The sequence below is a fragment of the Aphelocoma coerulescens genome, chromosome 20 (genome assembly GCF_041296385.1).
Source record: "Aphelocoma coerulescens isolate FSJ_1873_10779 chromosome 20, UR_Acoe_1.0, whole genome shotgun sequence".
Taxonomy (NCBI): Eukaryota; Metazoa; Chordata; class Aves; order Passeriformes; family Corvidae; genus Aphelocoma; species Aphelocoma coerulescens.
This window is the reverse complement of record NC_091033.1, coordinates 13,252,114-13,264,324: the sequence shown is the minus strand read 5'-3', so window position 1 is coordinate 13,264,324 and position 12,211 is coordinate 13,252,114. Positions and strand designations below refer to the sequence as shown.

Genomic DNA, 12,211 nt, shown 5'->3' with positions numbered 1-12,211 from the left:
ATTACTGTTTGATAAAAATAGATTAATTTTAGCACAGTCCCCAAACACTGCAAATAATTGCATCATTAGGAATGCCAGGAGAACTGCAAGTTTTAAGCTATAAAATCAGAATTTCAGATGTGGAAGAAAACACACCAGTGGTTAAACATTTTTACCATCCAGCAAAACCAGTAGAAATCCTCACCATTAAAAAAAGTTGACAAGGTTTCCTGACATATTTCAGGTTTTTTTGCATTTTTATTAGCTCTTATAAAACTATAAAGCCAGTCCTGATTATATTTTTTTTTCTTACCCTTTTGGACTTTTCACTTTTTAAATCCCTAGTGTTTCTCTTTTCAGAAACCTAAATTAGAACTGTAGTATTATTATCCCATATTTAGTAGTCCTAAAGAGTAACTTCTGACTAGAATGTGACTGTAAATACTTTTCACATAAATAAATGCAATCTCACTTTTGGTAGGATTTGTATGTGAAAGAAATATGTGCAAGTGAAACTAAGTGCCTTTGATAAGTGGTTTGGGACTGCTGATTAATTGGAACTAAAACCAGATGAGAAAATTGAACATATGTTCTTATTCAAGTTCCCTGGAGGATTTGTCAGGGAGCTTGGCATACATTAATAATTGTTTGGAAGGGATTTAATAGCTCATCTTGTAGTTTTGCACATGCAACACAATCAGTAAATATAAAAAGCATGATGTTGTCTGTCTTTGTTAATTAGGGAACTCGGATGCCTATGATAATAAGGGCTAGTAATTAAGCTACAGTTCCAAAGCAAGCATTTGGGTTTGCCACCTCAGGATCCATTGGAGGCAGGAGGAAGGGGGGAGTAGTTCCAGAAATCTTGAAATATTCCTGGTTTATGATAGTTTTCCTGCACTAACATGCAGCCAAGCCACTGAGTGCTCCCAGAGGCCAGAGCAGGAGTGCTGGGGGTGCTCCCTGGGGCACGGGGAGGCTCACAAGGCACCTGTCCCCGTGTCACCACACACAGGAGTTATGTGGCTGCTGCAGCAGCACTGGCTGGGATCCCCTGCACAGCCCCGATGTCAAACCCAGCCGCTCCTGCTGATGGCACCAAGGCTTCTAAAAGCACTGGATGTGACTCCCTGGAGGAACAAACTGCTCTTGTGCTTTCACCAGGGTCCCTCTGTGGGTCGCTCACCTTCCCGGGTGCTCCTGCAGGACCTGGTAGATGCTGATCTGGAAGGTTTCGTTGTCGAAGCGCTCGCGGACGTAATCCTTGTAAATCCTGAACTCTGCCGCCGTCACCGCCTCCCCCTCCGGGATCCGGGAGAGATCAAACCTGAACTCTCGGTAGTGGCAGCGCTGATGGTGAAACTCTCTGTCATGCTCCACTGAAACAGAAAACAACCCATTAGCCACCTGCTTTGTTCCCCTTCCCCTTGCCATCAAACACGCTCGCGAGTTGCCACAACAGAAAAGGGCAGGAATATCTGATTGCAGCATCTCACGGGCTGCTCAGTTCATTAAAGCACGTAGGAAATACCTGCCTGTATCTGGGCTATTATAGGCATATATGTGTTTATCAGGCTCCCTTTGGAACAGTTCTATGGTTGGCTGGTACAGGGGGCCATTGTGTTTCAAGGATTTTTGGCAGCTTTGTGTGTGACAAGTGACTCTGGACATTTGCCACCGATAACGACCGAGCTGCTGTGGGAAGGAGCTGAGACAAACAGATGGGGCTTTTCAGGAGTGCTGGTTCTTGGCCTGGCTCTGCTTCTGACAATCACACACACATATCCACACGCTATAGACACAAATTCCAGCCCTTGAGGCTCTTCATGCCAGTGTCCCACATTTGGTGCCAGCTGAACTCGTCACAAGCCCACAGCTCCGCTCTGTAGGGTCAGAGCTTTCACTTTAAAGGATCTTTAGTGATCAGGGCTATGAAGAAACTGCTCAAATTGAGGACCTTCTTCCACCTCCCAGCCCTGACTGTGAAATAACAAGTGCCAGATCCTCCCAGGCCAGTGTTGGGCTGTGTGTTATCCCACGGGGTGACAGGTCTGCCTGTCCCCTGATGGACAGCTGGTGGTCTCGTGTAGCCCTGCTCGTGGGTACGGAAGCAGGGGGTTGGTGTTGGGAGGAAACAAAGACTTCAAGCCAGTCCTCCAGCAAAGGGGAGGTGAGGTGTCAGTGCCCCAGCCCTACACATGAGGCAAGGCACCCTTCTTGGAACAAATTCCAAATTAAACAGACAAGTCAGACAAAGGAAAAGGGGGAAACAGAGGTATGAGGGGATGAACTGACTCGCCCAAGGTCACAATGCATGACATTTTAAGAGCTGAGGTTTGAACCAGGAACTTCCTATATGTCCCAGCCCTGTCGTCTGTCCACTTGACCTCTCTGCAGCTTGACTGCACAATTCAAGTAGTTAGCTCTGAGATTTCCTTGGCAAAGAATGTGTGTCTTTCTACAGGCCTGATTTTCTTCTGGCAGCAGCAAATCCATTGTGTAAATCCATTGACTTAGAGGGAATTACTCCTGAAAAAGAGGAGTTTCAAGCCTGAGCCTGGAAAGTGCTGTTTAAATTTACAGTGCTGCCTGGTACAACTGCAGATCAGCACTGGCCAGGGTGCCCCTGTGGCAGGGACAGAGCGTGGGGAGGCTCTGGGAGTGGGGCTGTGTCCAAGCACGGAGCAGGTTCAGCGCTGCTTTGCTGGCCGAGGCTCAGCCGTTGGCCATGGACTCTTCCTCCTCTCTCACATCCCTTCTGTGAGGAGTCCAGTTTGCCACTGTGTGATTGCTGCTCAGGGAGATGCTTCAGAGCTCTTACTCATAGCTGGGATTCATCTTAGAGGAGTTTTTAGGTATGAAACCTCTAAACTTTCCAAGACAAAGGTGATTAAGTTCAGCAAATGGTTTTCTAGGTTGAGCAGTCTCTGTTGCACCTCTACTAAAACATCTCAGGGACAACATTCAGTGTCTCATACCCTGATGTGGGGGAATATTGTGAATATTCACCCGTGCTTGTAGAAGACTTGGCAGGCTACAACTGCCCTGGACGTGCTAGCAACACTATTAAATGTGCCTCAATCCCTTTCCTCCAAAGTACTCCTAATAGAATAAGATATAAAGAGCATGATTTCAGTTTAAAAGGAATTTGTCTGCACCTAAATTAAAAGGGAATGAAAAAATACTTTATTATGGAATCACTCCTTTAACCACAACTATAGAAGAATGAGTATAAAACTGTGTGGTTTTAGTTGCAGCTGTTAGCAGTAGGATGTACAAACATGATTTGCTTCCAAAGACACTGGAAGGCTGAATTTCCAGAGGAAGGTGGGTGCAGTTTTTCAGTATGTGTGTGATGACAACTGCATCAACCAACACTGGCCTTTAGCTGCACTTTATGCACAAGGTCTGACAACAAGCACGTGAAGATGAAACTTTTTGGGGTGCTGCTAAAGTTCACAGCAATTCCCACTGCTGAACCCTAGAAAAAATGTGTCGTGTTAGTATGAAAAATTAACAGCCAGGGTCATAAAATAAAGAGCCCCAAAGTTTGAACTTTCCCATGCTTTGCAGATGTTTGGATATAGGGTTTTGGCCTGAGCCATCTTTAGTGTTAAAGCAAACATTCCTGTGGCTATAGTCATTAAGATCATGAAAATATGTGGATATGTAACTGAAGAAAGAATCCCAAGAAACCCTTCAACTCAGTGTTTATTGTTTTTCCCCTTTTTCTTTGCACTCTGGACCTATCTGCTGACCCAGAAGTAACAAATCCTTTCAGAACTAATTTATGAGAAACACTGACCCTGAATCAACATCTGTTAGATGACTGCAGTAAATCTTATTACATAATTAAACACCAAAATCTATGTTAAAATAACGTTAAGGGTCTGACTCGAACTCATAAAAGTAAGACTCTTCATTATGAAGGCTGAAATCCTATCCCTAAGTCATGCTGCTGTGTGTTGGTATGTGGGAACATATGGTACAGTATATCTGATCAAGCACTTTTTGTAGACCCCTGGAATACCTTAAGCACAACAGCACAGGGTAAGCAGGGGAGCATTCAAGGAGCCTGAGTTTCCTGGGTTTGATGGGTGTTAGACCTTTGACAATGCTGCAACTGGGTCATTTCCAGTTAATTACCTGAGGAGTTGGAAGGGGGAGAGTGGGGGGAGTGCTAAAAAAAAAAAGGCAGGGGGGAACAGTGGTATTTTACATGTTCACTGAAACAGTCAGGAGAATTGCTGCAGCCCTTTGAATGTGACTGCAGTTCCTCCATTAGATTTATAAAATCCATGATCCCTATTGACACAATGACACAAGAAGAACCTTTTGGTCATTCTTGAAGGACTAAGTCTTAGCTGTTTGTCAGCCATTAATGTTAAATCAGTGTTAAATGCTCCCTTAAAAGACATCAAGCATTTTGAATATTTGCTGGATATGCTTCATAGCCCTTCTGCCCACAGAACTTCAACTCATCTTCATCCCAGGCCCAGAGTTCTCACAAGTCTGCTACCCAAAGGCTTTGGTGAATGGTTTTAGCCCAGATGCTAATTTCAAACATTGGAAATTCCAGCTCACAATTCAAATGCCTTGGCAAGGCAGCTGCTTGGAGAGGAAGCCAAAGCTCTGGATGTGCAATCAAAGGTTGTAAAATAGGAAAAGGAAGAACACCCTTGAAATATAATTCTGCTATGAAACAGACTGTGTGCCTTAACTGTGGGAAAACAGTGGATTTCCTCTCTTTAAAAAACAATCCAAAGTCACTCACAGGTGATGCATGTGTAAACATGAACCTCTCCTCACTCTTAGAAGCAGTATTGCATTTTGGAGTCACAACCACTGCAGACAAATTCTGGCCTAATTTAACACAGGGCTCAAAATTTGCTGGCGTAAAATAACTCTTGGCATGGTGAGTGGGGCAGTCAACTGGAGCTATGGTGGAAGAGGATCATCAGACACTCCCTCTGGCACAGTCCTTTGGGAAGGGAAAGGTGGAGACGATGGGAGTTGAGAGCTGTGGGATGGAGGAGGACATCAGATGCACGAGAAAACAAGCAAGACACCAAAAATCCTGGGGGACAATTAAGGTGATGCAGCCAAAACAAGGAATATCTCAGGCTGGTGGTTATCAGTAACTTGGCCACACCTGTCACAAATATGCAAGTCAGATCAGCACCTTTGAAAGTCTGGCCTTGCCTATCTGTACAGGATCTGAGTGCTGCTCTATCTGATACAGAGAGGGCTCCCAGCTCTCTGAAGTCCTTTGTCTCTCCAAGCCTCTGTTGTGGCCTGATGGTGATGCAAGAGGGGGCAGGACATGGTTGTGAAACGACAGGGATGGTTAAAAGAAAACAGGATGGATACATGTGCTCAGGTGTGAAGCAGCCAGGTATCAGATGTAAAAATATGGGAAAGCTAGAGATAAAATGTCAACAATTACTGGGTGCTTGTTCTGACATGTGCTGAAGATACAGCACTTAAAAACATTAGGATACAGGGATAAAAAAGTGTAGCTGTTGATATTTAGAACTTGGAACAACAGAGATGAAGCCAGTACCAAAAAATAATGTTGGACAGAAAACCTTGTGGTCCTGATTTATCACCCCCGGTGCCCAAACTTCCAAAGCAAGTGACACATCAGCATAAAGCTGGAAAACTTAAACGGATCCCATGTTTGGTCACTTTCGCAGCAAAGTGTGTTGAGATTAGAAACAAGTGCCCCAACTGTTTCCAGCTCCTTTGTAAATCACTGCTGGCAAGTGCAAAGCCAACCTGAGCTAGTTCTGCAAACACTGGTTGGACCTCTGGGTTTGTCTCAGGGATTGCTGGTAGGCAAGGCCAGCCGTGTGACAGTGAGGATTATGTTGAGGCATAGCCTGCAGTGTTGTTATTTCTCCCGACCCTTCCCAGCTCAGCCCTGGAACCCAGCACAGCAGCACGGTGTCCAGCACCAGCCCCATGTGCTGAGCAAAGGACCAGGGAATCACAGCAAGATTTTTTTTTTTTTTCCCAAGAATGACAGTGTTAAAAATTAATTCCTGCCGAAGTATTAAAGAGCTAATCCAAACTCCAGGGAAGTCAACAGAAATATTTTCACATTTCAATGGATTTCATGGGAGGCCGGTCTACGTGCTTAGGTATTTTTATGCTCTGGTTTTCTAAAGATGCAAAAACTCTTTTGCAGAATGAAAGTCAACATCAGATGAATAGACTCTGTTCTCACGTTGCCAGACTGGGAAAGCTTTGGTAATTCCATACCTCTTCCTCCTTGGCACATTTGGGTGATGCACTTAAGAATATATTTTGAATATATAAACAAGTAAAAACTTAAATTTTCTTGTTAACGCTTTCACCTGATAATATGTTAATTGTTTTTATGAGGCACTTTGAGAGCAGTTGTCTCATTTATTGTAGTGCTTACAACAATTAGAGCTACTTGTTTCTCATTTACAATGGAAAAAGGCACCAGAAGGAATGTGCAGTAGGGTGTCTGTAACTTCTTCACTCCCAAAAAAGGCCAGAAGGGATTTGTAAAGGACTTTAATCTCAAATAGATTAAAGGTCCTGAATTCCTGAGACTGAAAGATAAGTCAAAGGAAAATAGATTCCAAAAGACAACACCCCCTCCCTCAGCCTCTCAGCCAGGCTGCTGCTGAGCCATCAGCAATTGCCTGAGAAACCCCTCAGAGATTTGGATGCCAAAAAAATCTGCCACAATCTGGCATTAAGATCTAACAGGTTTTCAGAGTCTACCTGTGCGGTGAGTTTAGAGAGTAGGAAAGCCTTTATCTGCTTTCCCTCCGACAGCTGCAGAGCTACAGAAAGTGGGCACTGTGTTCTTCAGAGGTGGCTGAGGGCTGCCGGGCTTGTGCTGAGACCCCGTGGATTGACCTCAGCCTCTGTTTCCGTGAAAGAGAAAACTAAACTCTGACTTACACATTTGCACCCAGCAGTGCAAAATCTTCTTTGAATTTTCCAAGAAAATTTACCTTTATTTCCCTCCATCGCCACCCCCTGAGATCGAAGCCAAAACTTCAGAAACTCTGTTGCATCATTTCAGTGCAGAGCTCAAGATTCCCAGAAACCAGCTGCCCTGGGACCAGCTCCACCTGGGCCCCACCAGCCCTTCCAGCCTGTGTCTCTTACTGCTTTTAAAGGGAAGCTCCACTCCTACCTCCTGCCTCACCCTCCTGTCTCCCTTGGGAAGTGTATTCAAGTGCAAAAAAATTTTCCCTTCCCCAGATGAGCTTTTGGGTGGATCCTGTCCTCTCCCAGTTCCCCACAGTGCCCGAGAGCAGCAGTGGCAGGAGGACCAGGGACCTCCCAGCACGGCGGGAGGGAGGCCAGGGCCACCCCTTGGGCTTGGGGCTTGTGGTGGTTGTGAAACTGCGCTGTAAATTTTCGGGATGTCAAATGCTAGACCTCTTGATGGGATCCTAATTAACAGGCATTAAATGTTCCCTCTATAAATTGCGCTTCTTTGTCTCTAAATTGGTGGATAAAACCATGGCACTTATGAAATATAGGCCTTTTCTCCTTATGTTGCTGAGGTTCAAGAAGGAGGAAACCAATTAGGGGAAGGATCCAGCGGTCTCTGCAGCTGAAAGAGCCTACTGGGCTCAGCAGGATGCCTGATTGAGCAAGAAATGCAAGGTCAGTCCTTATATTTTTCTGAGGAAAAGGGAGACTATAATAAAGATTATTGCAATAATGTCATGCCAGGCCACAGTCTGTGAAGGCACATGTTTCCCTCCTCAGTGTGCTCGACAGCAAGAGTTACAGGGGCAGTGGCAGGAAATTTATAATGGCAAGAATTTAGGAATGCGAAGTTCTGTGATTGGTCTTCATTTGTTTCATTCTCTCGGCTTCATGATTTACATGCTGACATTAGGCAGCTAAAGCAGCAGTTACAGAAATATTCGAAGAAATAGTTGAAGAATATAAATTGGGAGTTCTATAAATGGAGTAGAGCAAATGTCCTGGGGTGTGTGATGGGATTTTTTTTTAAGAGTGGTAAAAACTATTTGGAGGACCTTTTACATGGAATAGTTGCAGCTCTCCAAGTCATCTAGAAGCTATTGCAGGTTTTTGGAGATACATAAGGAAAAACAAATACAGCTAGATTTTGATCTGTGAGATAAGCTTACTAGAAAAATAGCCTGTGGTTTTCCCATAACTCATTAATGCACCCCATCACCAGGGATTGCTGACATCCTGCCACTTCTAAAAACACAGCCTGTCCTTGAGCCACAGGCTCAGCACACCCAGATATTTGGGGGGTTCTGGGCTCATCTGCCCAAGCCCTGTCCTGATGCCCTGTCCCCATGTGCCCTTTGCAGAAGGCAAGGGAAGAGCATAGCTCAGCAGAAGGGAACCTGCACCCAGCTGCTCCCTGCTCATGGATCCATTTTACAGCCAGGTAGAGGGAGGAGAAGGTGATAAACTTTCTTGCATGGTAAACTCACTGTGTGCCAGGGCAAAGTCCTGCCCCATCTGTGGGTGGAGAGCAGGACTAACGGACTAATTTCAAATAAGATGAAAACCAGGCTCCATAAACCCCTATCCTCAACCCCAGAGGCTGGAAATTCTTTAGTGCTCACTCTGCAAAGTGATCTGGGGTAAGCATTTTTCCTTCGAAAGGGGAAAAAAACCCCTCTGGAGTTAATATTCTCCCTTTAGCCATCACTTCATTTTTTCAGCTTTCAGCATGGAAGTGGTGTTGCCAGCAAGACCACCTAGCCACAAACCCAGCAGGGAGCTTCCAAAATTCTTCTAAACACTGACTCCTTGTTATAAATTGAAAAGTGGTAATAGCAGCAGTGCATATCACATCTGTGCCAGGCTTCAGGCCTGGGAAGCAGCAGCCTCACTACTGCAGAACACAACTTGGAAAGATCCTTTCAGTCCACACATGTATCAGCATTAGCCATTTCTTTGTCAACAAATCCCTTAATACGTACCCTTTCTATCATGTACAGATGTCCAAAAAATAATGGAATACTGTACTACAAGATTAAACACTTTAATGTCAGCATATGTGTTGCATGACTCTGAACAATGGTATCATTGTGCGTGTGCAAACAGCCGGGCGAGGGAAGATGGGTTTAATTATCTCCGAAGAAGCAGCAAGTTCTTCCTGACTAAGTCAAACTTCAGCTAGCAAGGGCTGCCCAGAGCAGAAATTGGTGTTTCTCCCTTCCTGGAGTTCTTCCAGTGCTGGGGTCAGTGCTGTACCCACGTCAGGCAGGGCTTCGAAGCGCAGTGCGGGAGCCACCTGCTTCCCTGGGAGCCACGGTGCCGCCACAGAATGTGGTGTGGGGACCAGAGGATGCTGTGAGTCACCACATCCTCTCGCCCCATGTGTCATCCAGGAGTCTTTTAAGCTAACATTCCTAAGTATGGTAGATGGCAAAGGGGGAAACAGTCATTGGGAAGGAAAGGACAGAGAGAATCGTGCATGCTGCCTTCTGAATTCGGAGACATTTTCTGCTGGGATTTCTCTGCAGACACTTGAGGGAATGCTGGATGGCAAAACCATTTCTTTCTAAAGAACATCCATGAAGTATCTGGGCAGGTTATGCACAGGTAATCAATTTTCCTTCCTGAGTGTGCCCTGATGGGTACCCGCTTACGCTGTGGTTTCTCTGCTGAAAGCAGAGCCAGACGAGATGAAAGGTATTGTGAAAAATTTACACGTGGGACTGCTCTGTGAACACAAAACTCTCCTAATAGTAAACAGACCAATGGTGGTGTGACTCCTGGTGCTGTTTGCTGTGTCTGCATGTGTATCTGGGGAAAGCAAAGTTAAATAAGCAGGGAAGAGTTGTGTTTCTCCAGAATACCTTATTCACAGCCCTGTCACGTGAAGCACGTGAAAACATGGAGCTGCAATCCATCTGCAGCTGCTGTAACACACTGAGCATTGCTGTGGGATTTGAGTGGTGTGAGGGAATGGAGAATTGGGGGTGCAACAGGGGAAAGAAATAAATGGGAGTTCATGCAGTTGTTCCTTTTGACAGACTCCCTCTAATTCTACCTTCATCTTCCAGGAATCCACTGTAAGGAAATCTCCTGCCAGGCCTCCCTCACCAGGCTCTCAAATCTTGTTTCTCTTCCTCCTTTCACAGCGAAGGGAGAACCCAGGACAGTGCTGACCTGGGGATTTGCCTCACCAGCTCTCCCATTCCAAAAACCTTGTGGGTGGCTTATTTCCAGAGAGGCAAGCTGGGGACTGTGGTGATGCTGCAAATCATGGCTCCTCCTGTGTCCTCCCAACCAGCCACTGTTGTGGCCATCACAGATGTCTCACGCTCCCATTCTGGCACAGGGAGCAGGGTTAACTGAGGCTGGTATTTACCCCAGACAGACCAGGGCTATTGTGTCTCTCTGTGTACCTGAAAGATGGGATGCACCTGGACAGCAGCTCCAAGCCAGGGGCTCTCACAGCCCCCTGCAGGGACCGTGGGTGCACAGGGCAGGCTGAGGTGGGTGCACAGCCCCGCAAAGGCAGCCTCAGCTCTACACCCCATTCTAGAATTGTCCCTGCAGTCAAACTGAGCAAAATGACAGGCAGAAGCTCATCATTGCTTCTGCTTTCTTTTCTCTGTCTGCACAGCATGGAATAACACAGCCTGAGAGCAGAGGTATGCAGCTGTCTAACACATCCCCTAAACCCTAAATCCTACGGATGCAGCTGTGGGAGGTGTGTGAAGATGCAGGAGTACATTTTTCTTTTCCCCCTCTGAGCAGAGACGACTGCTACTCTGCACTGCTCGCTGGCTCTTTGTAATTCAGGGGACAGCAAGGCTGCTTCCCTGGTGCTGTGGAATCAGGGAGCTGTATCTGGCCAGGCCAGCTTCCCTGCCAGAGTTAGGTGTGAATTCCAAGTCACACATTTTGCCAGTGCATCCAAGGGTCAGGAGATAGTGGCAGTCTGGGGAGGAATCATGATGAGGATCAGGCTGAGGTGGCAGTCACAGCACAGAAAAAGGCAGGTCTGGAGGAGGAGAAAGCAAGGGGATGGGTGTCTCAAATAGGAAGAGGTTGCAGAGCACAAAGAGGGAGAAAAGTTAAGTGGCCATAAGGTTTATTGAGAGAAATAATCCCCCAGCCCAGCCACTCGACAAATGGGGCCCAAGGTGCTTCCTGCAACCTGCTCTGAGACTGAGCAGGTCTCAAAAAATCACTGATGCAAAAACCAGCAGCCTGCCCCGACTGTGTGCACACACAGCATTGAGCAAATGGAAACACATCCCCGGGCCGTTGGAGGGAGAGACAAGTGGCTGAACAGATCTGGTCAGAAATAAAGTGTATTCATCCAGGGCAGATAAGAGGCAGTGTGAGAGACTCCTACAGGCAAACCTAAAATGGGGAAAAAAGCCCACAAGGGAAGGACTGAGCATCTCTGCAGGAAGATGGAAGCCTGCTGGGAGCACAGGCACTGCGAGCTGCAACTGGCATGTGCAGAGGACATTAAATAAAAAATTTAAAAAATTTTGCTGCAAATTAAAACCAAAATATGTTGTAGTAGCTGTTCAATGCAATGATTTGACCATGCAGAGATGCAACAGGATCAAATTTTTCCCTTGCATTCCAGTATCTACACTGGGGCAAAGTAATAAGTCTTCAAATGTATTTGATAAATTAGATATTGTTCATAATAAACAGCCTGAGTCAGTAATTTTGGGAAGGTGACTGCCTGAGCATCTCTGATGTGCTTATACAAAACAGACAGAAATGGCTAAAGGTACCTCTGCTGCCTGGAGAGTGAGTTCCAAATCTTCCTTCCAGGGCTAAAAGAACTTCATGAAAGTTGTGCTCATAATCTGATGCTTTTGAGCTTATATGCTAATTATCTTCTATGGCATGATTTTTTTCAAGCTGCTCTCTGTTTCTTATCACTATTGCAGTATCATTACATAGCATAAAGTTACTTAAGACAGCAAAAGATTCAACAACACTTGCAAAACTGATAGAGAAAGGAGGACTGGATTCTGGACTGGTACAGCTGGTTTAAGGTATTTTAGAAGTAAATGAAATCAAATGAGAATTTATAATCCTTCCTGAGGTCTGGATTCCATCAGGCTAAACTCATTAGGCATTAAGGTGCAGGTGCAGCTAAATAAAGGATTGTTCTGCTTTTCTTAATGCCATAGATTCACATCTTGAGTTCAAAATAAAAGTCTTTAAAAAGCACATGTATATATTGTGCATCTACTGGCAACAC

The 12,211-nt window shown here is 45.5% G+C and overlaps 1 protein-coding gene across 1 annotated transcript in view; it reads right to left on the bottom strand.

The window, feature by feature from the left end:
- Positions 1-12,211, bottom strand: part of BMP7 (bone morphogenetic protein 7) — a 43,049-nt gene that overhangs the window by 17,803 nt on the left and 13,035 nt on the right. Inside the window, exon 2 of the mRNA XM_069033915.1 lies at positions 1,166-1,358. Within this exon, the coding sequence (XP_068890016.1) occupies positions 1,166-1,358 (193 nt within the window). The remainder of the gene's footprint in view (positions 1-1,165; positions 1,359-12,211) is intronic.